General features: G+C 39.1%; 1 protein-coding gene across 1 annotated transcript; it reads right to left on the bottom strand.

Moving 5' to 3' along the window:
• Positions 1–324: 324 nt before the first annotated feature.
• Positions 325–7222, bottom strand: LOC112325354 (uncharacterized). Its single transcript, XM_024591796.2, has 2 exons — positions 3987–7222; positions 325–3766 (listed from the first exon to the last, which is right to left on the bottom strand). Exons 1-2 carry the CDS (start codon positions 7220–7222, stop codon positions 325–327), a joined length of 6678 nt encoding a protein of 2225 aa, XP_024447564.2.
• Positions 7223–26640: the final 19418 nt, after the last annotated feature.

Below are 26640 nucleotides of genomic sequence, written 5' to 3'. Positions count from 1 at the left end.
GCAGTTAGAATCGACAAGCTTTGCTTTCTCACATGCGAATATGCAAAATGATTTCTCATTATTCATGCAGTCAGAACTCAGCTTTGAAGTTATTCCATGGTGTTTGGGTTGTCTTTCAGGTTTTTTATGAGTGTTAGGATATCACTTGAATTTTCAGAACTTGTTTGTTAGAACAAACATCTCTTTGATTTTAGTCTTGTACTAAGACTTTGAATTCCCAAAAATCTTTATCGAAACATGAGATCATGCATAATTTTTTAGGGGGGACACACTAAAGAAATCTTGGCCAAACTTCAATTTTATTGATTGATATAGGTAAGTACATCAGGCATAGTACTTCTTTACAACATCTGAGTTTACAGGCCTTGGTAGATCCCTTCCATCCATATTAGTCAGAATTAAAGCCCCTCCAGAAAAGGCCTTTTTCACCACATATGGCCCTTCGTAGTTTGGTGCCCACTTACTTTGATCTTCTCCTGACGCTAGTGAGATCTTCCTTAACACCAAATCTCCTTCCTCGAACACCCTTGGTTTGACTTTCTTGTTGTAAGCTTTGGCTATCCTGCTTTGGTATAACTGGTGATGGCAAATAGCTGCTAGTCTTCTCTCATCGATCAAGTTTAGCTGCTCAAATCTTGACCTTGCCCATTCTGATTCGTCCAGTTCTGCATCCTTCAGGATCCGCAGTGATGGGATTTCTATTTCCAAGGGCACAACCGCCTCCATTCCATATACTAAAGAGTATGGGGTGGCATTTGTAGAAGTTCTAACCGTGGTACGGTATGCATGAAGTGTGTATGGGAGCATCTCGTGCCAATCCTTGTAGGTGATCACCATTTTCTGGATAATCTTCTTGAGATTCTTGTTAGCTGCTTCGACTGCCCCATTCATCTTTGGTCTATAAGGGGAAGAGTTGAGGTGCTTAATCTTCCATTTGGTGCACAATTCGTCAATCAGCTTCCCATTAAAGTTCTGGGCGTTGTCGGTTACCAATCTTGCCGGCAGACCATAACGACAGACCAAATCCCTTTCAATAAATCTCTTGACTACTTTCTGTGTTACATGGGCATAAGAGCTGGCTTCTACCCATTTGGTGAAGTAGTCGATGGCCACCAAAATGAATCTATGCCCATTGCTCGCTTTGGGGTTGATTGGCCCTATAACATCCAAACCCCACATATCAAAAGGCCAAGGCGAGATCATATTGAACAGAGGTGCCGGAGGCGCGCTTATCTTGTCGCCATATATTTGACACTTATGGCATTTTCTCATATAGTCTACACAATCTCTCTCCATGGTCAACCAGAAGTATCCAGCCCTTTGAATTTGTTTCGCCATTGTATGCCCATTAGCATGTGTAGCACAGATCCCCTCATGGACTTCTTTTAATGCTTGTTCAATCTCATTTTCATTCAAACATCTGAGCAGAGTCCCATCAAATGACCTTTTATATAAGATTTCCCCATCCAAGTAAAAACCCATAGTCATTCTTCTTAAAGTCTTTTCATCTGTTTTGGAAATCCCTTCAGGATATTCTCGATGCTGGAGAAACTCTTTGATATCATTGTACCATGGTTTCCCATCTGGAGATTCTTCAATGAAGTAACAATGAGCTTGAAAGCTTCTGGCCTCGATATTTATTGGTTGTATCCTGCTTTTAGCATCAACTTGTGTCATCGAAGCTAAGGTTGCTAAGGCATCAGCAAACTGATTCTTATCTCTGCTTACATGGGTGAATTTGATTTCTTCAAATTCATCGGCTAACTTCAAGAGATAACTTTGATACAACTTCAACTTCTCATCCTTGGTTTGCCACTCACCTTTGACTTGGTAGATGATTAGTAAGGAATCCCCAAAGACCTCGAGCTTATTGGCCTTAAGTTCTAGAGCAGCCTCCAGGCCAATGATGCAGGCTTCGTACTCGGCAGTGTTATTGGTACATTCAAACAGTAACCTTGTTGAAACGGGATACTGCTTATTTTCTGGGGAAATCACTACAGCTCCAGCTCCATTCCCCGATACATTTACTGCCCCATCAAAGTAGAGGGTCCACTGATCGTTTTCCCCACTTTCATCTTCGACTACTATCACGTCTTCATCTGGGAGGTCAAAGTTTAGCGGCTCGTAGTTTTCCATGGCATGATCTGCAAGATGATCGGCAATTATGCTTCCTTTTACAACTTTTCTTGTCATAAAGACAATGTCATATTCTGCCAACAACACTTGCCACCTTGCTATTCTACTTGACAGATAAGGCTTTTCACAAATATACTTGAGCGGATCTAATTTTGAAATCAACCAGGTTGTGTAGTATAGCATATACTGCCGGAGTCTTTTTGCACTCCAAACCAAGGCACAACACAACCTCTCAATTGTTGTATATCTCGACTCACAGTCATTGAATTTTTTACTCAAGTAGTAGATAGCTTGCTCTTTCCTTCCTGACTCATCATGTTGTCCCAACACGCAGCCCATAGCTGTTTCTGTTACTGTCAAGTACAGGATCAAAGGCCTCCCCGGTGTTGGCGGTACTAGTAATGGTGGGTTTTGCAAGTACCTCTTTATTTTATCAAAGGCTTCTTGACAATCGTCATCCCATACTCCAGGATTTTTCTTTTCGAGCAAACGAAAGATTGGTTCACAAGTCACCGTCAACTGGGATATAAATCGAGCTATGTAATTCAGGCGCCCGAGAAAACTTCGTACTTCCTTTTCTGTTCTAGGAGCAGGCATCTCCTGGATAGCTTTAGCTTTATCAGGATCAACTTCTATTCCTCGACCACTCACAATGAAGCCTAATAATTTTCCTGTCTTCACCCCAAATGAGCATTTTGCAGGGTTCAACTTTAGATGGAATTTTCGAAGCCTTTCAAATAGTCTTCTTAACACTTGCACATGATCTTCCTTTTTCTTTGATTTTGCAAGTATGTCATCCACATAAACTTCCACTTCTTGGTGCATCAAATCGTGGAATAGGGTGACCATTGCTCTTTGATATGTGGCTCCAGCATTCTTCAATCCGAATGGCATTACTTTATAGCAAAACGTTCCCCATGGTGTGACAAAAGTGGTCTTCTCTTTATCTTCTTCAGCCATTCTAATTTGATTATAACCAGAGAATCCATCCATAAAAGAATATGTAGCATTTCTTGCAGCATTATCAACGAGAATGTCTATATGGGGCAAAGGAAAATCATCTTTTGGGCTCGCCTTGTTCAAATCTCTATAGTCCACACACACCCGAATCTTCCCATCCTTTTTTGGGACTACGACCACATTAGCTACCCATTGTGGATATTGGACTACATCTAGAAACCCTGCATCCCACTGTTTTCGTATCTCGGACTTTACCTTGAGTAACATGTCCGGGCGCATTCGTCTGGTTTTCTGCTTAATTGGCTTGCTCCCTTCGATTAAAGGAATCTTATGTACAACTATGTCAGTATCTAGACCAGGCATGTCGGCATAAGTCCAGGCAAAAACATCTACATACTCGTGTAATAGAGAGATTAGTCTATTTCTTTCTTCAGTTGTGACAAGAGTGCCAATCTTTAATTCCTTATTATCTTGTTCATCTCCGACGTTAATGACTTCTAGTTTCTCACTGGCCGGTTCCCAGGCTTTTTCTGAAATTTCTACCAGCCTAGTAAACTCTTTTAGATCTTCCTCTTCCCATTCTTCATCATCCATTGCAATCATATTATCAAAGTTTGGCCAATTATTCTTAGTGCAATGATTTTGCGGATCGATGGAACTTTCAGAATTCCTGAAAGTGTAAGGCGTGCTCGTGTAAGAGTGATTTGTGAAAAGATAAAAAAAATGCAAGCACGCGATTGGACACAAGAAAATGCATGATCTCATTAAAACAAAAGTGCTTGGTTAACATAGAGAATTCTTGCGGTATCATGAGCTAAAAATACCGGCAAGATCAGCACAAGTCAAAACAAGGCAAACAAGTCCGAGCATTATCAAACAAGAACAATTACTTTTTAAACACAATAGGAGCAGGCTCCATCTTCCAGTTCTGGTACACCTCTCCTTCAGCCAATCTTCGCACGAAAAATCTGGCAGGAGGTTGATCAATGGTGTGAATGGAGAGTTGTGGCAAAACCTCATCCTTTATCTCCAGATCCGCTTCCTCTATTCGTTTTTCTTCTTGGCTCTCCAAGGTATTGATGTGAAGATCCACTATGCCAGATCTAATCACTTCTGCAGCCTTTGGGAAAGACACTCGGAGTGGTGGGATGACAAGTCCCTCTTCTTCTGGCTCTCTTCCTTCAATCCTCGCCATTCTTGCTTCTCTTTTAACCTGAGTGAACCGCTTGTAATTGTCTTTCTTGGGCTTATATCCAAGCCCAAATCTTTGATTTGCACAGTTTGGCTTGATCAGGCTAGGCATTCTGGTCTCAGGATTACATTGAAAAGGAGCCTCATGCTTTAAAAAGCATTTGGCAGCCATCTTCGCCGTTTCTGGGATTTTAGGCTTTCTCAGCACTGTGCCTTCAGGAACCCATTCTGCATTCACAATTTCAAAAGCATGAATATTCCCATCTCTACAATCTTCTGCTTCAATAAAAGGTATGGCCACATTTCTTATCATGGAAACTGTCTCTTCGGCTTTGACAGTTATAAGCATTCCGTTCATGATATACTTCAAGCATTGGTGCAATGAAGAAGCCACTGCTCCAGCTGCATGAATCCATGGCCTTCCTAATAGTATGCTGTAAGATGGATGAATGTCCATTACTTGTAATGTTATCAAGAACATTTGTGGCCCCACATATAGCTCTATTTCTAGGGTCCCAATGATCGGCCTTGGCGAACCATCATATGCTCTCGCCATCAAGGTGCTAGGCTTCATGTGTGACTCATCGACAGGCATTTCTTTCAACATATGCATTGGTAGGACGTTCAATGCAGAACCATTGTCAATGAGCACCTTTCCGATCAGAATATCCTTGCAACGCACCGTAATGTATAACGGCTTGTTGTGCCCAGTACCATCAGGACTCAATTCATCTTCAGTGAAGTATATATAATTTGAGGCCTGGATTCTTCCTACTAAATGTTCCATGGTTTCTTGATTGATGTTTTGAGGAACATATGCTTCATTCAGTACTTTTTGTAAAGCCTTTCTATGTGGCTCAAAGCTTAGAATCAGAGAAAATAACGATATTCTGGCTGGTGTTTTCTTGAGCTGTTCAACAACACTATATTCACTGTGTTTCATCAGCTTTAGGAATTCGTTGGTTTCCTCTTCCGTGATGGGTTTGTTTATTTCTTCAGTTACATCAGCCCCTTCTTTTCCCTTAGCTTTTCTTTGTTTTTCCAACTCTTCTGGGGTGAAACATCTGCCACTACGGGTCAAACCCCCAATTTCTGCTTGAAAGATAGGCGGTTGTGGAGTGCTTTTGAAAGAGTACCCATAGTCGTGAGGTAAAGCACTATAGTTCCCTTTATGTTCCACTACTGGTTTGGACAAGACCAATCTAGGTGGCTTTCCGGTAGTGAATTGCACTCGACACACCTCTTTCTTTGGTGCCTCCATCATGAACACCTCTTCATTTGTTGCTTTCTCAATTCGCAGCATCCCTCGACTCATCATTTGCATCACTTTTTTATGAGAGCCCTCGCAATGGCTGTTCACGTGGCCTTTTTCATTATGAAGTTCACAACATTTCTCGCTACCCTCTTCATACCTTGCATCTACCATCATTTGGTAGATCCTATCCATTGATACCTTTAAGATTTTTGAGTGTTCCTCTTCTAACACGTTTACAGACCCACTACCCGAAGCATGATTGGGTAGAGGGTTTGCATTGACATTAGGGGCATCTTCAAATGCTATCCATCCTGCTTTGATCAGTTGCAGAAGTTTTCTCCTGAAGGCATTGCAAGTATGGATGCTGTGTCCAGCTATACCGGCATGGTATTCGCAAGTGAGATCTGGCTTATACCAGCTGGGGTAAGTTGGTTGGAGGGGTATCAAAGGCACAGGGACTACTTGCCCAATACTTAGCAGCTTTTGGTACATCTCATTTAGGGGTAACGGTAATGGAGGCAATTGTTCTGAGGTTCTTCGGTAGTTTCTTTTGGGGAAACTTTCAGCTTGGTTTTTTACTTGGTGGCTTTGGGGTTCAAGTTTTCTGGCTGGACTTGGAAAGTTGAAGTTGGTGTTGGCAACTTGGGGTGAAGAGGATTGAGGGTTATATGTTTGGAAAGGGCCTTTCTTGCTTCTGTAACTACTTTCGACATGGTCGATCTCTCTCTTCTTCACTCCGAAACCTCTTTTCTCCACAGGTGCAGAGATTCTTCCACTCTTTACTCCTTGTTCTATTCGTTCAGCCACGGCCACAGAATCCGTGAATTGTTGGGCCGAACTACCCATCACGTGTTCATAGTATGGCGCTTTTAGTGTGTTAGCAAACAGAGCAACCATTTCCTTTTCCAAGAGACGGGGGTGGACTTGTGCTGCCAAATCTCTCCATCTTTGAGCATACTCTCTTATGCTTTCTTTATCTCCTTTCTCCAAGTTAGACAAACTGGTTCTGTCAGGAGCAATATCCATGTTGTATTTATATTGCTTGATGAAAGCATCCACGAGGTCCTTCCATGTATGGATCCTGGTATTATCTAACCTCATATACCAACTCAATGCCGCTCCACTCAAGCTGTCTTGGAAGAAATGCATTAGTAGTTTTTCATCGTGAACTACTTCTGCCATTTTGTTGCAATAAGATTTAAGATGGGTAACAGGGCATTGAGTGCCGGTGTATTTGATAAATTCCGGAACTCGAAATTTCTTTGGTACCACCATATTAGGGACTAGACACATTTCTACAGCTCGCACAGGGTCATATAAGTCTATTCCCTCAATGGCCCTAATCCTGGCCTCTAGTGCTGCCATCTTGTCTTGATCAACATCCTCAGATGGCTTAGTTTTGTGGGACTCATTAACGAATGCATCCATGACAATTGGTACTGGTGTTGGTACAGGTGGTACGGGTGTTGGCGACTGCATGAAAACTGGATTGTGTTGGGGTTCCTGCGCATGTTCTCCCATTACCTCTTCAGGTTGGTTTGTTGGGAGAGGAGCAGGCCTAGTTGAAGGACCTTCACCCGAGGTATTCCTTAGTACTTGCTCGAGTAAGCCGGTGAGGCGAGACACACTGTCCTTTAAACTCTTCTTGGAAATGAGCCTCACGGTAAGCACGTGCTTCATCTTCCATGTTCCTTGCTCGAAGTCGGGTGTGGTAAGTTCTTTGGGGACCTATATTTTGACCTGGCGTATGCATGTGTGTTATAATGAATGAATGTATAAACATGAATGCAAATGCATGTATATGGATTTAAAGAGCTAATCCATGACTTCCTTTGCCAAATACAGGTAACATCCGAAATCTGATACTCACAAAGAGGTTTTACCCAATTCCATTGATTGATTAAATTTCGTACACATTATGAAAGTTCTAAAAGTAGACATAGTACAAAGTGGTTCATACAAAGTGTCTTCATTCAAATGATATTCCTCTATTAGCCACAATCCTGATGAAAGAGGAAACTTCATTCAAATATTCCTCGTATCTATGGCGGTTGTTGGCAATCCTGGTAGCCTTTGCTCGTAGCTCATTTGCCTTTCTAGCCACCATGTCGATTAACCTGTCAGTTTGTTCAATCTTGTAATGGAACACGGTGTTATCTTGAAGCAATGTTCCATTGCTGGCGGCTAATGTTTCATTGTTTGTCTCCAAAATTCGAACCATCTTTTCCAACTGTTGAATCTGATTTCTGGCCCTTTGCAATTCTTCCTTCTCTATATCAAGCTCGGCTACCTTAGTGTTTAGTTGTGCATCAAAACTGATGATATATTCTTGCCACTCCTCAAACTGCTCTTGCATTTCCTTTGCTTCTTCCTCTCGGGACTCAAGCTCGGCTTGTATCACAGACACTCGGTTTCTCATACCATTTATCTTATCCAGGTATCCCTTCATCTCTATCTCAGCTACCCTTCTTGCTTCTCTCTCATCTTCAGCCTGCATCTGATATCGAGTCCTTACCCTTTTTTCTTCTTCAATGGCGAGATCAGCCAATCTGTTCTTCTCTTTTTCAGCCTCCCATTTTAATTTATACTGGTCCCTTTCTTTCTTCAGAAAAGCTATTGTTTCTTTGTCGGCAGACTTTCTACTTTCCGAGGCCTTTTTTAGACTCGCCAATTCATGCTCCACCATTACAAGCTTTTTTACCAACTCGTCATTCTTTTTTACCAACTCGTCATTCTTGGTCTTCCCCTCATTCAGTTGCTGATTTGCTTCATGCTGGCTCTTCTTTAGCTTAACAATCTGCTCATCTCTTTCCTTCAACTGCTGATCCAGAGAGGCCTTCATTTCTTCTTCTTTCAAAAGTTGGTCTTCCAGGAATCTTTGATGATTTTTACTATTACCAAGCTCAATCCTCAGCTTATCCAACTCTTCTCGGAGGTCTTCCTCATTGTTGACCCTTTTTCTTTTCAGCTCCAACGTCACAGACGACTTATCTTGGGCTTTTCTTTGCTTTTTTGCTTTTTGAAGTATCTTAGATGAACTGCCATTCCTCCATATTGAATATGCAGGGCTAACAAAGAACTCTTTTTTATGCTCTTCCTTAGAGACCAAAACAGGCTGCTTCCATTCATTTCTGATGGCGTCTAACATATCCAAAGAGCTAGCTTCTTTAAACAGACCGGTATATTCGGCCACCGCCCAAGTTCTTGGCACGTGTTGTACTCCTCCAAACTGTCTAGCTACTAATGAGGGTGAGTAGCTGATATATCCAGTTAAGCCAATCAAAGGAACCCATGCCTTGTCGCCACAACTCATGAGGTAAGATGAACCACTTACCCAAGGAGCTTTCCATCTGAAATTAGTTTGGGGAAGTTCTCGGTATTTTTCTACCCATGCCTTTTCATCCAAATCATTCCATTCTTCAGCTAACATCAACTCAAGAGGCCTCATGTTAAACCACCAGAAATTATTGAAGACTTCTTTTGATGCTTCCAAATGGCTTACTATCCACATGAATAAGAGAGGGATACAACATCACATCGCCCCTTTCCCATGTAATCTGCAATGGTTTAGAGATAGGAAGGTTTCAGCTAAGATAGCTGAAGTAGGGTTATTCTTTACCTCTTCAAATTCGAGGAAGGCATTAGCAGCTTCAATGCTAATAATTCCGGCGGCTTCTGAAGGAAGCAGAACCAACCCAAAGATGGCAAAAGCAATTATCTGATATCTTTCTTCTCCTAACTTCCCTTCTTCCTTATCTGTCTTCAATTTACTCTCGATCATCTTCCACTTGAAACCTCCATTGGGTATCCTGTACCGATCAACTTGATCCAAATGTAGAAGTTTGGCAACTGCTGTAACTGTATTCTCAATTCTTTGTCTGAAGTATACTTTGTAGGGGCTATTAGGAAAACTTAAGATCTGAGCATACTCCTCAAGAGTAGGAGTCATATCAATATCCCCGAAGGTGAAACATCTGTAGCTTGGATCCCAGAAATGCATCAAGGCTTTGACCGCTGAAATCTGAACAGGCATTCTTATTAGATGAGCAATTCTTCCATACTTCTTCTCAAACAGATTCTCATCAATATATCCCAGAAGAGAGGCCAACTTCTTTATGGTGTCTACGGAATAATGCACTTTGGTTATGTGTGGTAATTCCTCAACCTTGGTTCTTGGGCAATCCCCTTCAATTACTTGTATCATCTCAGATCTTTCCCCATATTCCGAAAAGATAAGGGAAGTCATGGTCTTAGCAAAAAAAATCCTGTAAAGTTTAGAAAAAAATCTAGGTTATTATATGAGGGATATGTTTTCTAGTTGGTCTCAAAAAGGTCTATGAACTGCCCAGTGACCACCTCACGTGAAGGCAGTATAGGGGTTTACAAGGGAAGGTTCGGGCACTATGTGTCCGCTATCACCAAGTAAACACTCAGCTCATAGTTGGATTTTCACGAATCTGAACCCCGACTGAAAGTCATGGGGCAGACCGCTACTCCCCTCCTATCCTAGTGTTGGGTTATCTTGCAAGAATTTAAAATGCATGAACACATTATTTATGTATGAGCAAGAAATAAAAGTGCTGAAAGAGTGCATTTAAACAGACCAAAACAGATAATTAAACAATCAAACAAACAAAGCTTATTCTGACCAAACAAGGCATCCCCAGCGGAGTCGCCATTCTGTCGCCCGTCAAAAAATTTGCGCGGCATCGACTGGCGATTTTTTATTATTTGTGGTTTTGCTTGGTTCTTTGGAGTCGCCACCTAGTATTATGGTCACTAGGAACCTATGGTCTGCGAGAGTCTGAGTAAGGGACTGGTTGTGCAAGGGGAAGACGCATCACCCCCAGTGCACCCTACCTAAGGTAAGCTGCATTGTTATTTGATTATTCTTTCTAGGTCGAGGTTCTATTCGTTGGTCTTTTCTAAGGTTCAAGGCAGATCTCCCTTCATGAGGGAGTCTCTACCTCATTGGGTTAAATCCTAACCATTCTAAAGTCTGAATTTTAAAATTGCTTTTATTTACACCTTGTATCTTTAATACCCGAGAGTGTACTTTATCGTGTAATTTTACACCCCACAAATATTAAAGTCTACATCCGAATCCTAGAAAAAAAAAGTTGAAATAAAAGTTTTTGACATTTTGGCCAAACCCTAACAGATGATCATAAACTAGTTATGATACCCATTTTTTTGGATTTTTAAAACGTGAGAAAGATGCAATTTTTTTATTTTAAAAAGAAAACATGCTTGGAAAATTCTTTAGGACTTGGCCGTATGCAATAAATTTTTTTATTTTTTTTTAATATTTGAGAGAAAACCGGGCATTTTAATACCGGACTTGTATCTTATCATGTAAGTATACAACCCAATATTAAGCAAACTTGGTAGGAAAATATTTAAGAAAATCACAAATATTTTGAAATGATTTTTGAATTTTTTTTGAATTTTTTTTTTTGGATTTTTTTTAATACATAATAATTAATTAAATTTATTAAATCTGTGGGCCGGTCCGGCCCAAACAGATGGTCCGGTCCAGGACCCTTGGGTTGGGCCGGTCTCGGCCCAACAGGTCCTTCTCTCTTTTTTCCGGGCCGGGCCAGAACCGGCCCGACCCCTTGGCCTGGGCCAGAACCGGCCCGGCCCAAGCAAGTGGCTAATTAATTAGCCGCTGCATGCATAAACGAATTCTGCATGCAGCCACGGTGAAAGGAAAAGGAAGGCGTATCAGGGGAGGGGCGAGTTACCTGGCGTGGAGAGAGTCGGCGGCCTAGCTGGTGGTGCACGGTGTAACTGAAGGTGGTGAAGCCGGCGGCTTGCACTGTTCATGGCTGGAAGAAGAAGGTGCAGATTCCTGCAGAGGAGAAGGAAAGCTCACGGCTGGAGCTGTTGGTGTGACTGAGGAAGGAGATGCTACTCTGGCTGCTGCTGGTAGGAGTGAAAGCCGCTGGAGAGGGTGGTTGTCGCTACTTCTGCTGCTGGAGTTGCGGTGGTGGAGAGGAAAAAAAAAAGTTTTGCAGAGAAGAGAGGTAGAGAGAGAGGTACTGTGACTGTGGTGAGGTTGCTGGGTGATGGATGGGATGTGGTGTTTCGTGGGAAGGACGGTGACGAGATCAGTGGTGGCGGCTGGAGGCCACGGCGGAGAGAAAAAGGAAAGAGAAGGCTGGTTGCAAGAAAACCGGGCAGGAAAAGCTGATTTTTTGCCAATTTTGAGCTCAATTTTCTCCTTTTCCTGAGCATGAAATTGGCTCCTATTTATAGGGCTGGAAAGAGGGTAATCTTGTCTTCAACAGGAAAAAGCCTCAGCCCTTGATTCGACTCGAGGAATCCAATCCGTTGGTTCAAAGTGTGCACCTCGAATTGCCAAATTTGGCAATCCGAGGCTGCAGACTGAACGAGGTGGCCACTTTGGGCCAATAAACGAAGCCGTTTCAAAGTTTTTCTACCCGACCGGACTATTCTCGAGGATAAAGGGGTTTCAGGTGGACATTTTGGTGCATGCGTTGTCGGATTTGGAGGCCAAACGAGGTAGAAAATGCGCCTGGAAAGCTGCTACTCGGTCAGTTTTGTGGGGAAGAAGATGAACAGTGACTAGGCGACGCGTCGCCTGGTCCCTTCCCCCTCTTTGTTTTTCTTAAACACCAAAAACGGCGCCGTTTTGGATCAAAAGCTAGGGATTTCTGCCGATTTTCAATTGAGTCCTCCAGCTTTCAATTTCTTCAATTTGACCCCCGGCTTTTGTCAATTAGACCCCTATAGTTTGGCGCCTTTTGCAGATTGGCCCTTGGCTTTGGATTTTGTCAATTTAACCCCTAATTGGCCCCAAAACTTCAATTTTCTTGCAATTTGACCCCTGATTTCAATCAATTAACTTGGTAAAAATTAAATTTGGTCTCTTAAAATTCCAATCTTCTCCATTAAGCCCAAATTAGGCTCCCAAACTTAATTTTTCACCAATTAAGCCCCAAATAAAATTAATTTGACCCATTTAAAGTATAATTAAGTACTTGCACTTAATTAAATCCTTCATTTGGACCTAAATTAATTCTTAAACATAACTAAAATTTAATTTGACCCATGATTAAATCAAATTGGCCTATTAAAAATTTAATTATGTTATTGGACTTAATTTTTATGCAAATTTGTCCAATCATCATTTAATTTGACCTTGAATTTGCATTTTTTTCTCCGATTTTGGGCACAATGGGGCGCCAAAAGGCCTTGAATTTCCTCCGAAAATTGCAGATTGATTTTTGCCTATTTTGCGTATTTTTCTTGATCAGCTTTCTCCACATTACCAGCTTTTATTTTTTATTTTTGTTTTTATTTTAAAAAAAAAGTGAATTTTGGGGAATAACCCAGAATTGGGTTATGACACAATCAATGAATATGTTCTACCATAAGCTTGCTCTTCAATCTCATCTCCATTAATAACATATTACAAACAATGCATGAATCAAAAGGTCTTATTTTCTGGTTGTAATGGGGCTAAGGTAAAGGTGAGGTAAAAGAGAGTAAAAGAAAAGGTTCAAACCAAAGAAAGTAGAGCATTCTGAAAAATGATATTTCAAACAAGATATTCCATCAAAACACATAAATTTTCCATCTTTAATCACCAATGCTTAACTTCTTTTGATTTCAAGCTTTTTCAATATAAAATCTTAAGAACATAAAGGAACACTTTTTTCTTTTTTTTTCTTTTTTTCTTTTTTTTTTCTTTCCTTTTTTTTTTTTTACCTTTGGCAACTTTGCCCATCTTTTCATCAAACATCACTTCTTCTTTCTTTTCACATAATTTCCAACCATAATTCCATGAGATATCATAAGTATACGCTCTACTAATCCTTGGCCAGGGGAAAGGGAAAACATATAAAAAGTTAAGGCTTATACATGGATAAAGCAAAGAAAAGATAAACAAGCTCAAAAGGGGCTCACTAAGGATAATATGCTTTAGGTTGGCTTTTTAGCTCAAGTGGTTAAAATTCCTAATGCCTTTATCATCTTCATGTATGTATGTAATATGAATGTAATCTCAACAAGATATGAAGCAAGTTCTAAAGATACATATCATTGAAAGAAGGCACAATCAAAGAATATAATGTTGAAGGCTCAAAAGCTTGCATTGGTATAACACTATAAAGTCAACATGGCATATTCTCAAAGTCAATCCCTAAACCAATTAAACCTTAAAACTTGCATGCACACTCCTTCATTTGATTTATATCTTCATCTATCTCAACTAATTCTCATACATAATACTCATATTCTCAAAAACCAATGGGAGTTCAAAAGATAAAACATAATTTTTTTTTTGAAAAATAACAAAGAAAACCAAAATTAGAAAATCAACATTCTCCCAATACCCCCACACTTAAAACACAACATTGTCCTCAATGTTGAAATAAAAGCAAAGGAACAGAAGAGAATGACAGAAAATAAATTAAAATGTGAAAAAATAAAAGATAAGGGAAAGGAAAGCAAATCTGTTTTTTTTTTTTTTGTGCTGGGTTGCCTCCCAGTAAGCGCTTTTGTTTTATGTCATTGGCTCGATATGTTGCATGCTCATTCTTCATAGATTGGTTCAGCTAACTCCACAAAAGCGGTGAGTTCTGTCGTCCAACCTTCATAGAAAGGTTTCAAGCGATGCCCATTGACCTTGAGTACTTTGTTGGTTTCTAAACTTGTAATTTCAACTGCACCATAAGAAAAAACATTAGAAACAACAAATGGTCCAATCCAACAAGAGCGTAACTTTCCAGGAAAAAGTTTCAAATGTGAATGATAAAGAAGGACTTTGTCTCCAACATTAAACTCTATTCTTGTAATCATTCGGTCATGGAGACTCTTAGTCTTTTCTTTGTAAATCCTTGCATTCTCATAAGCATCATTTTGTATTTCTTCCAACGTAATTCCAATCTTTTTGGGCACCAAAAGGATAGGCGCCACCCATTCACTGTCCATGATGGGGTGAATGACTCCTGCATCATGGGGAACAGTTTGCAAAGCTTGCAAAGCCAATGCTGATTCATGCATATTTTGGGGAACACATATATGCCTCTCCATCTCTTCTATCTTGGTAAAATCATAGCCATAGCTCAAAGCTACGCTTAATCCATCCTCACTATCAAAATCACAAACTTGCTGCACACACTTATCAACTTGGTCATAACATGTGATAGAATAAACATTGCTATAAGGATATGTCATTGCATCATGAAAATTAAATTCAATTTTTTCATCTCCTACCTCCATAGACAAAGTATCCTTACCACAATCAATTTTTGTATTGGCAGTTTTCAAGAATGGTCTCCCAAACAATATAGGAGTGCTGTTTGATGAATCACAAGAATCATGTTCCATATCAAGAATATAAAAGTCGCATGGAATGACCAAACTATTAATCTTGACTAGGACATCTTCTATCACACCAAGTGGGTAAACAAAACTACGATCCGCAAGTTGTATTACAATGCTAGTTTTATTCAAAGGCTCAAGACTAAGAGAATCATAAACATGTTTAGGCATAACACTAATGGATGCACCTAAATCGCACAAGGCCCTTTTGAAACTAGCATTACCAATAACACATGGGATAGTAAACGCACCTGGGTCTTTTTGCTTCAAAGGCATATTCTTTTGAACAACAGCAGATACAACTTCACCCATACTTACCATTTCATGACCTTTCAGTTTGAAAGCTCTCTTGGTAGTACACAACTCCTTCAAGAATTTGGCATACTTGGGAATTTGCTTGATAGCATCAAGCAAAGGAATGTTGAGTTCTACTTTCTTGAAAACCTCTAAAATCTCTTTTTCTTTGTCATCTTTCTTTGACCTAGAAGAATTCACAGGAAAGGGTGGAATTGTTTTAAAACTGGAATTCATTGAGTGAGGAGTTACCTTTGGAGTGTTGGTCGATGTTTCAGTTTGTAGAAGAGGATGATGTTCCTTCTTTGTACTCAATTCGGTTTCTATCTCCTCTTCTTCCTCCATCTCAATTTGTTTCGACCTTTTCTCTTCAAGTTCTTTCCCACTTCGCAGCATGATCGCACTAACATTCTCTATTGGATTCAATGCTTGGGAGGGCAATTTTCCATTCATTTGTGCTTCCAATTTCCCCACACTTGAAGCTACTTGCCCCATTTGCTTCTCCAAGTTGTGAATACTTGACCTTGTTTCCTGTTGAAAAGACATGACATTTTGTTGCAAGGTCACAGTGTTAGAAGCCAAAGTTTTCATCATCTCACGAAGATCATCACTGGATGACGACCCCATAACATTGGAGTTTGTGAATGGAGGGGGTTGTCTTGCTTGATAATTCTGTTGGGGCTGAAATCCATGGGGATGGAATTGTCGGCCTTGATTGCCTTGTTGAGGCTGGTTCCCATACCGTAGGTTGGGATGATCTCTCCATCCAGGATTGTACGTGTGGGAAAAAAGATCATACTTACGCTGAGGTTGTCCATTGAATGCTCCATCAACTGCATTAGCTTGTTCAATGTAATCTTCTTGCATTGTTGGGCACATATCTGTAGCATGTCCTTGTAAGGAGCATATGCTACAACTTTTCACCTGCTGTATATTTCCACAAGCCAAAGAACGCACAAGAGAAGTAAGATCATTAACTTTATTTTCAAGGTTAGAAATACTTACCTCATTTACTTGTTTGTTTGCAAAGTCTCCACGCGTGCCAAATTGTTTTGAGTTGGCTGCCATATTTGAGATCAATTGGCGTGCAGCCTCGGGTGTCTTATCTACCAATGCCCCTCCACTTGCCACATCAATGATACTACGGTCAGTAGGCATCAGTCCTTCATAGAAATATTGAATGAGCAATTGATCGGGTATTTGATGATGAGGGCATTGAATGCACAGTTGCTCAAATCTTTCCCAATACTCGGAAAGTGTCTCTCCATGAGATTGTCGAATCCCACATATTTCTTTCCTTATGTTGGCAACTCGAGATGTTGGGAAATACTTTTCAAGGAAAATCTTTTTCATGGCATTCCAAGTTCCAATGGAACCTGGGAGAATAGAGAAAAACCATGCCTTTGCTGCCCCTTTTAAAGAGAAAGGGAAAGCTTTCAACTTAACCTGTTCTTCATCAACTCCATTCGGTTTCATGCCAACGCAAACCATATGGAATTCCTTGAGATGAGTATGAGGATCTTCTCCTGCAAGACCATTGAAAGTTGGTAGCAAATGTATAAAACCAGATTTGAGCTCAAAGTTTACATTATTGTTGATGTTTATGCACAATGGCTGATTTTCCATGTTAGGAGCAGCAAGCTCCTTGAGTGTTTGTTGTCGTGCAACAGCCATGGTGTTGAGGCGAGCTTCCTTTCGTAACCTGCGTAAAGTTTTTTCTATTTCGAGATCCACCTGCACTTGACTTTGATTAGTAGAACGGGTTACTGGCATAAATCATCAAGAAAACTCAAAAGAAACCAACCACACAAGAGATCGAAAACAATGCAAATTGTACGAAAATCCTACGGTAGAAAACAAAAACTGCCTAAAACCCTAGAAAACAGTAGAATTTGGCCTCAGTAGGGTGGGGCTAGTGGTTACCACTAGTCCTGTTTAAAACGTCGTTTCCCTTCAGGAAACAAAAGGCCGATACCTAATTCCACCAACAAATCTGTTTTGAACAGTACCGCTGCAAGTTAAAATTCTGTTTCTCTTTTTTTTTTTCCAGAAATATAAATAACAATCACAGCAACTAAAAATAACAGTACAAGCACAAGAATCAACTAAAATTACCTCCCCGACAACGGCGCCAAAATTTGTTGCGATGTCGCGGTCGCACAAATTAATTACCCTAGCTTCAAACACAACACAAGATAGTATAGAGCAAGCAAGGGGTCGATCCCACGAGGAAGTTTCAAGTCGGATTTTTATGTTGTACGTTATGTAATTGGGGGGATTTGGTTTGTGATTATCTAAACTATGGCAGCAATTAAACTAGCAAACAAAATCAATTAAAACCGAAACTTATCAAGAAAACAAACCTTGGTCGCAAGCACACATCCACCAACGGAAATTAGAACCGATCCTTGAAACGAAAATTGCAGTTTATGTTCTGAAATTTTATCTTTTCTTAAAGTTGATTAATTAACGGATCCGCCGTATAACTAATCCTAACCAACAAACAATCAAAGTGTCTGCACTAATGATTCAATTTAATGGTAGCTTTAAGAACTAGATAATTTCATCAAGATTAACATACAAGCTGTCCGCAGCTTGTGTCACTTTGTTCAAATGTTCTCCCTAAGTTCAATAACGTAGTTCCGCCACAATTATCAAGCTTAGTTGCTTCACAAGTTCATATATCACAACTCCAGTTTTGATATTAAACTTAGCAATAGATTGTTCACAACAATAACTTAGAGTCCGCTCTAGCAATCATCAACAACAATCATAGGAAATATGCATAGGAAAATAATCATACTCATTCATAACATAAACTGAAAATAAAAGGAAGAATAAATCTCACGATTCTTGAAATCCGAAGGTTTGTTGTGTCCTTGCAACCAAGAAAAGAGCTTAGCCTTGCATAACTATTGAACAACTACTTCTAAAGAATGAAAAGAGCATGATTTTTGGGTTTGTAGAGGAGAGAATTTGTGTTTATTCTTTGTTGGCTGCTGCCTCCTTCTGCTCTCCCTCCTTTCTGCTGGCTGCTAGCCCCTTCTCTCTTTCTTTTTATATGCTAAGAAACCCTAGTCTCTATTTTACAAAATAGTCCTCCCTTAAGTTGCAGTTTACATTTAAGTACTTCAATAACTATTTTCCCTAAAAAGGAGAAATAGCCTTGCATGAAATCTTCAAGCTCTGACTTAGAGGAGCTAAATTGCTGATATAAAAACTTGGATGTCGGTTTAGATGCTTCAGAATGTAATTTGGACTTGTTTCTTCACGAAACCTGTTTGGTGGCAGAATTCAGTTGTCCTCTTTGAAAAATCATATCTCCCTCATATGACATCGTTGTTGGCTGCAATTTGGAGCGTGGATAGGTCTTTGAATTAGAAATCCACGAAAATTGAGTTTGCATCAATGGGACTTCTGTAGCGCCAGATATTAAATTTTGAATGGCCAAAGGTCAACACTGGCAGAATGCGAGATTTGACTTTGCAGGATGTGATTTCCATAATCTTTCTCTTTTTATTTTTCTTGCATTACACTTCCAGAAAGGTATGGATGTTAGCTTTTTAGTGCCACTGGAATCACTTCATTTCGATCTCTAGAACTCACGTTCTGCACAAAACATCGACTGAACGTCAAATCTGCCAATTATCTCCAATTTACTCCTTTTTGCATCTTTCATCCAAAAGTACCTTCAAAACATAAAACAAAGAATATCAAGACATTATATATATAAAACATGGACAAAACATTAGGTAGATGTGGGTGAAACTATCAAATAATATGGTTGCATCAAAGGCGTTAGCAGCTTCAATGCTAATAATTTCGGCAGCTTCTGAAGGAAACAGAACCAACCCAAAGATGGCAAAAGCAATTATCTGATATCTTTCTTCACCTAAGTTCCCTTCTTCCTTATTTGTCTTCAATTTATTCTCGATCATCTTCCACTTGAAACCTCCATTGGATATCTTGTACCGATCAACTTGATCCAAATGTAGGAGTTTGGCAACTGCTGTAACTGTATTCTCAATTCTTTATCTGAAGTATACTTTGTAGGGGTCATTTGGAAAACTTAAGATCTGAGCATACTCTTCAAGAGTAGGAGTCATATCAATATCCCCGAAGGTGAAACATCTGTAGCTTGGATCCCAGAAATGCATCAAGGCTTTGACCGCTGAAATCTGAACAGGCATTCTTATTAGATGAGCAATTCTTCCATACTTCTTCTCAAACATATTCTCATCAATATATCCCAGTAGAGGGGCCAACTTCTTTATGGTGTCTACAGAATAGTGCACTTTGGTTATGTGTGGCAATTCCTCAACTTTGGTTCTTGGGCAATCCCCTTCGACTACTTGCATCATCTCAGATCTTTCCCCATATTCCGAAAAGGTAAGGGAAGTCATGGTCTTAGCTCAGAAATCCTGTAAAGTTTAGACAAATTCTAGGTTATTATATGAGGGATATGTTTTCTAACTGGTCTCAAAAGGTCTATGAACTGCCCAGTGACCACCTCACGTGAAGGCAGTATAAGCGTTTACAAGGAATGGTTGGGACACATTGTGACCGCCATTACCAAGTAAACACTCAGTTCATAGTTGGATGTTTCACGAATCTGAACCTCGACTGAAAGTCATGAGGCAGACCGCTACTCCCCACCTAAGGAATTGGGTTTATTCGTAAAATTAAAATGCATGCTAAAGCAGTAACAATGCGAGCTAAAATTAAAGACCAACAAAAGGAAAACAATCAAACAATCAATGCTTAGTCCGACCAGACATGGCTATCCCCAGTGGAGTCGCCATTCTGTCGCACGTCACTCGCGCGGCATCGGCTGGCGATTTTTTTTTCTTGTGTTTTGCTTGGTTCTTTGGAGTCGCCACCTAGTATTATGGTCACTAGGAACCTATGGTCTGTGAGAGTCTGAGTAAGGGACTGGTTGTGCAAGGGGAAGATGCATCACCCCCAGTGCACCCTACCTAAGGTAAGCTGCATTGTTGTTTGATTGTTTTTTTCTAGGTCGAGTTTCTATTCGTTGGTCTTTTCTAAGGTTCAAGGCAGATCTCCCTTCGTGAGGGAGTCTCTACCTTATTGGGTTAAATCCTAACCGTTCTAAAGTCTGAATTTTAGGATTGCATTTATTTACACCTTGTATCTTTAATACCCGAGGGTGTACTTTATCGTGTAATTTTACACCCCACAAATATTAAAGCCTACATCTGGGTCCAAAAAAAAAGGTTGGAAAAAGGTTTTTGATATTTTGGCCAAACCCTAATGGATGATCTAAACTAGTTATGATATCCATTTTTGGATTTTTAAAACGTGAGAAAGATGCAATTTCTTTTGAAAACATGCTTGGAAAATTCTTTAGGACTTGGCCTTATGCAATAAAATATTTTTCTTTTTTTTGAATTTTTTTTTGTGAAATATTTCGGAGAAAACCGGGTACTTTAATACCAGACTTGTACCTTACAATGTAAGTATACAACCCAATATTAAGCAAACTTGGTGGAAAAATATTTAAGAAAATCACAAATTTTTTGAAATGATTTTTAAATTGTTTTTGAAATTTTTTTGTTTTTTTTTAAATATAATATCATATAATATATTAATTAAATATTATTAAGGTATGTGGGCCGGTCCGACCCAAACAACTGGTCAGGACCCAGGAACTTTGGGTTGGGCCGGTCTCGGCCCAACAGATCCCTTTTTCGGGCCGGGCCCAGCCACTTGGGTTGGGCCAGAACTGGCCCGGCCCAAACAGCTGGCTAATTAATTAGCCGCTGCATGCAGAAGTGAATTCTGGATGCAGCCATGACGAAGAGGAAAGGTGCGCAACAGGGAAGAGGGAATTACCTGGCGTGGAGGGAGTTGGCGGCCTGGATGGTGGTGCACGGTGCAACTGGACGTGGTGAGGCCGACAGCGTGCACTGGTCACGGCTGGAAGAAGAAGGAGCAGAGTCCTGCAAAGGAGAAGGAAAGCTCACGGCTGGAGCTGTTGGTGTGGCTGAGGAGAGAGCTGCTACCCCGGCTGCCTTTGGGAAGGAAGAGAGCTTCGAGGCAAGGTGGTGGCCGCTGCCTCTGCTGTCGCCGCCGCTGCTGGAGTCACGGTGGCAGAGGAGAAGATTTTTACAGAGGAGGGAGAGAAGTGGTGCAACTATCACGTGAGATGGTTTTATGGCTACTGGAGGTGGGGATGATGGTGAGAAGCCAGGTGATGAAGGTGGTGGTGGCTGAAGGCCACGGTGGAGAGAGAAAGCAGAAAAAGGATTGTTTGCAGGAAAAATGAATATAGAAGGCTGGTTTTCGGCCAACTTTGAGCTCGTTTTTTCTTCTCCTCTAAGCATGCAATTTGCTCCTATTTATATGGATGGAAAGAGGGTAATCTTGTCTTCAACGGGGAAAAAGTCTCAGCCCTTGATTCGACTCGAGGAATCCAAGCTGTCGGTTCAAAGTGTGCACCTCGAATTGCCAAATTTGGCAGTCCAAGGCTGCAGACTATCCGAGGTGGCCACTTTAGGCCAATAAACGGAGCCGTTTCAAAGTTTGTCGACCCGACCGGACCATTCTCGGGGATAGAGGGGATTCAGGTGGACATGTTGGTGCACGCGTTGTCGAATTTGGGGGCCAAACGAGGCATCAAATGCGCCTGTAAAGCTGCTACTCGGCCAGCTTTGCGGGGAAGATGATGAACAGTGACCAGGCGACGCGTCGCCTGGTCTCTCCCCCTTTTTTTTTTTTAAACGCAAAAAGGCGCCGTTTGGGGTTAAAATTAGGGATTTTTGCCTATTTTCAATTTAGTCATCCAGCTTTCAATTTCTCCAATTTGACCCCCGGATTTTGTCAATTAAACCCCTATAGTTTGACGCCTTTTGCAGATTAGTCCTTGGCTTTGGATTTTGTCAATTTAACCCCTAATTGGCCCCAAAACTTCAATTTTCTTGCAATTTGGCCCCTGATTTCAATCAATTAACTTCGTAAAAAATAAATTTGATCTCTTAAAATTCCAATCTTTTCAATTAAGCCCAAATTAGGCTCCCAAACTTAATGTTTCACCAATTAAGCCCCAAATAAAATTAATTTGACCCATTTAAAGTATAATTAAGTCCTTGTACTTAATTAAATCCTTCATTTGGACCTAAATTAATTCTTAAACATAATTAAAATTTAATTTGGCCCATGATTAAATCAAATTGGCCTATTAAAAATTTAATTATGCCATTGGACTTAATTTTTATGCAAATTTGTCCAATAATCATTTAATTTGACCTTGAATTTGCATTTTTTTTCTCCAATTTTGGGCATAATGGGGCGCAACTAGGTCTTAAATCTCCTCCAAAATTTGCAACTTGATTTCCCAGCCTACTTTCTCCACGTTACCAGCCTTTATTATTGTTTTGTCTTTATTTTTAAAAAGAAAATTTGTTTTGGGGAATAACCCAGAATTGGGTTATGACACTATGAGTGAATTGCTAGTTTGTGAATCTCATTGAAGTAGATTAATGGGATATTTTAAAGTTTCTAAGACTTTAGATATTTTGCATGAGTACTTTTATTGGCCTAAGATGAAAAGAGATGTGAAAGAAATTGTTATAGATACATAGCATGTAGACAAGCTAAGTCTAAAGCTTTACCTCATGATTTATCTACTCCTGTACTAGTGCCTAAGAAACCTTTAGTTGATATATCTATGAACTTTGTGCTTGGTTTGCTTAGGTCAAAAATAGGTAAGGAGTCTATTTTTGTACTTGTGAATAGATTTTTTAAGATGATATATTACATATCTTGTTATAAAACTGATGATGTAACTAACATAACAGATTTATTCTTTAGAGAGATAGTTTGGCTTCATAGGGTTCCTAGAAGCATTGTTTCTGATTGTGATGTTAAATTTCTTAGCTACTTTTGATAGATTTTATAGGGAAAATTAGGAACAAAATTGTTATTTTTTAATACTTGTAATCCATAAACAGATGGTCAAACCAAAGCAGTTAATAAGACTTTAACTATATTATTAAGAACTACTATTCAAAAGAATTTGAAAAATTAGGAAGATTGTCTGTTATTTATTGAATTTGCTTATAATAGGAGTGTACATTCTACTACTATTATTCTCCTTTTGAAATTGTCTATGGCTTTAATTCTTTGACTCATTCAAGTTTGTTACCTTTATACTTATTGATGAAAGGGTTAGTAGGAAGTAAAGGCTCTCCATGAGAATATGAGACGGAAAAAGAAGAAGAAGAAGAATATGCATCAAAGCTAATAAAGGATGAAAGAAGGTTATTTTTTAACTAAGTGATTGAGTTTGAGTATGCGAAAGAGAGATTTCCTAAACAAAAGATACCTAAGTTAATGATAAGAATAAATAAAGCATTTCAAATCCTTGAAAGAATTAATAATAATGCCTATAAAGAAGACCTACTAGGTGAGTGTGGTGTTGGTGCTACTTTTAATATTTTTTTATCTCTTTTTTGTGTAGGTGATGATTCAAGGTCAACTTATTTTGAGGAGAGAGGGGATAATGAGATCCAAATTACACCAAATGATCAATTAGAAATTCTAGTTGGGCTAATTACAAGATCAGGGGCAAAAAAGCTCAAAGATATATTCAACGAGCTTATTTAAAGTATTTGACCCAAGGTGAATCTCAAGGAGGCTACATCTTCAACAAGTGATGATCAAACCTTAGTCAATCTATATGCAAGAAAAGCCTGATCCATCTATAAAATGGACTTAATTGTTTTGAGTTTATTTTTTCTAAAGCACAATTTTACTCTAACGAATATAATTTTTTATCTGAATGTTGAATCAGACTGAAAGTTTACCAGAAGTTTTCAGAGGTCTTATTCTATGTTAAGTTAAATTTTTAGGGCAATCTAACATCGAAAAGGCTTTACGATAAGGTCCAGAAGCTATTATGTAGGAATTGTATTAGTTTCCTAGTTGATTTAGAATTCTTTTTGCTACTTTATTTAAAACTCTTTTATTATTTTTCTATCATTGTTTATGATGTTTTTACTTCTTATAAATAAGGTTATTTAGTTTGTATTTAGTTTTTTTTTTTACAAACTTTGGTTTCAAAAATTATTATTGTGTGTGTGAGGCCATGCTCATACCTTTTGGTTCTTCATTGAACTACTCTAACTTATCAAAGAACTAATCAAGCTTTATGACATCTTCTATACTTCTCATTCATGTCTCTTTATAGGCATTGGGTGGGGGTTTGGTTACTTATAGTTCAAGTGCTTTAGTACATGTTATTGTTGTGTTAATCTCAATTCCAAACCTCATCTTAGCTTTTATGGGAAGAGTCATAATACAGTTCAGGTTCAACCTTGTATTCCTTGTAGTAAGCATTCAATTATGTGTTTGAGATTAGTTTTTGATACGATTCAATATATGGTTCAGCCTTGGGTTTTTCATGATGGGTCTTTACCTAGGGATGCATTCGATCAGATTGAGGTTCTTATGGATAATGGGTTTGGCCCAATTCTTTTGGTGGGTAATTCAGCAAGATCAGGACAGACTATGCATGAGATGTTTTTGGATAGCAAAGAAAGTTTATTTGGAGTATATTTTGGGTCTGATTCGGTCCCTATTAATGAACATTGGTTTGGGCCACATGAGGTCCAAAGTTGGTTTGAGTTAATTAAAATGTTGGGATAAGATAAGATTTGTTTGGGGTTGATTTCCTAATTATACAAGGACTTAAATCAGTAAAATATTATCCTAACTTTCAAGGAAATTTTGTTCATTATATTTCCTATTATTTAGGAGAATATTTATCAACAAAGTAATAAGTTTTCTAGTCAACAAAAGATGTTAGGGGGGCTACCAAAACTAATTTTCTAAGCTAGGAAAGATTAATTAATGATTATCCTAGTCTAGGAAGGAAACTAAATTGGCAGGTATAAAAGAGGAAGATTTTCTTCATTAGTTGTCCATGTAAAACAAGGAAACCAAGCACAACAAAGCAAGAAGACTTCAAAATTAATTTCACATTCAGATCAGATTTTCTAGTCTATTTGGGACTTTTTAGGGGTGACAAATATGATTTTAGCATATCTAGGATATTAATTTTGGATTTTTATTATTTTTATTAGTTTCTTCTTTGTTTATTAATACTTATTTGGGTCAATTTTGTAAATGAGCTCAAATCAACCCACACATGGGGATCCATTAGGGTTATTTGAAGCATTATATAAGTGTTTTGTATGCTGAAAAGCAGGTAGCCATGTTTTTATGAAATAAACTTGTGTTTTGCATGATGTAACATGTTATCTTTGTTGGGACAAAGATCAAATCCGACTCATCAAAATATAACTGACTTGTTCGCGTCATTCGATTCAATTCTAATAGTGTTAGTGCCTTGAGACATGTTTCCATTGTGTCACACTTCTCAAACTTGATTTTCAGCTTTCTTGGAGAAATATCATATTCGTTAGGGGTTGCTTGACTATATGATCAAGAGATTCACATCAAGTCGATTTGATTGTGAATTTCTGAATCTTTATATTCACGAGGTTTGCATTAGAGTGGAGAGAGAAATTGATGTGGATCAGCCTACAAACACCAACAAGGACCCATTATATGTTCCAAATGGGCCAATGACTCGGTCCAAGACAAAGGCATTGAATGCATTGGTTTTGAAGGTTTTGACCAAGTCAGATTTGAATGGTCCATTGAAGTATCAAGAGGAGGACTTAGTACATCTTATTCATGTGCAAGAGAGGCCCAATCCAACCCTATTTGGGCTATGAGGTGAGGAGAAAACACAATAAAGAAAACAAAAGAATTATCCTACAACTTGGAAACAACATGGGTGGCTACCTTTTCCTTTTGTTTCTAGGATTAATAGGCTGCATGGAAGGCTATAAATAAACATTGAATAAGTTCTGTAATATTTTCTTTCCTTTTCTTCTTCTCACGACAAAATATGGATTTAATATTATAGGCTTTATTTTATTTTGTTAGCTACAACCCAAGGCTTGTCTGACTTAATTAATATTTTGTTTTCAGCTAGGATCCATGGTTTGTTTGGATCAGGTTATGAGCTTTTTAGTTTAAAGTTTTTGGGTTAGTTTTGTAAGTAGACCAAATCAGTCCACTAGGGTAGATCCATTAGGGTTAATTTTTCAAGAACTATTTAAACTTGTGTAACCTAAATTTTAGCAGTCATTGATGAATATTACTTCTGAAATTTTCAGTTTTGACGTGTGAGAGTGATTCTTGCATTCTTTAGTTCTTGAATGGAATGAATTTGACTTATCAAAGATTAAGTGGCTTCGTGGCGTCATTCTACTTCATTCCAATAGTGTTGGTGCCTTAGAGCAGGTTTTCATTGTGTCGCACTCCTATTAGACCTATTTCAGCTTTCCGGGATTAGATCTCAATCTTGATTGTGAGTTGCATGACCACGTGATCAAGAGGTACACATCAAGTTGATTTGA

This window comes from Populus trichocarpa, chromosome 19, assembly GCF_000002775.5.
Source record: "Populus trichocarpa isolate Nisqually-1 chromosome 19, P.trichocarpa_v4.1, whole genome shotgun sequence".
NCBI lineage: Eukaryota > Viridiplantae > Streptophyta > Magnoliopsida > Malpighiales > Salicaceae > Populus > Populus trichocarpa.
This window is presented reverse-complemented; position numbering and strand designations above follow the sequence as displayed.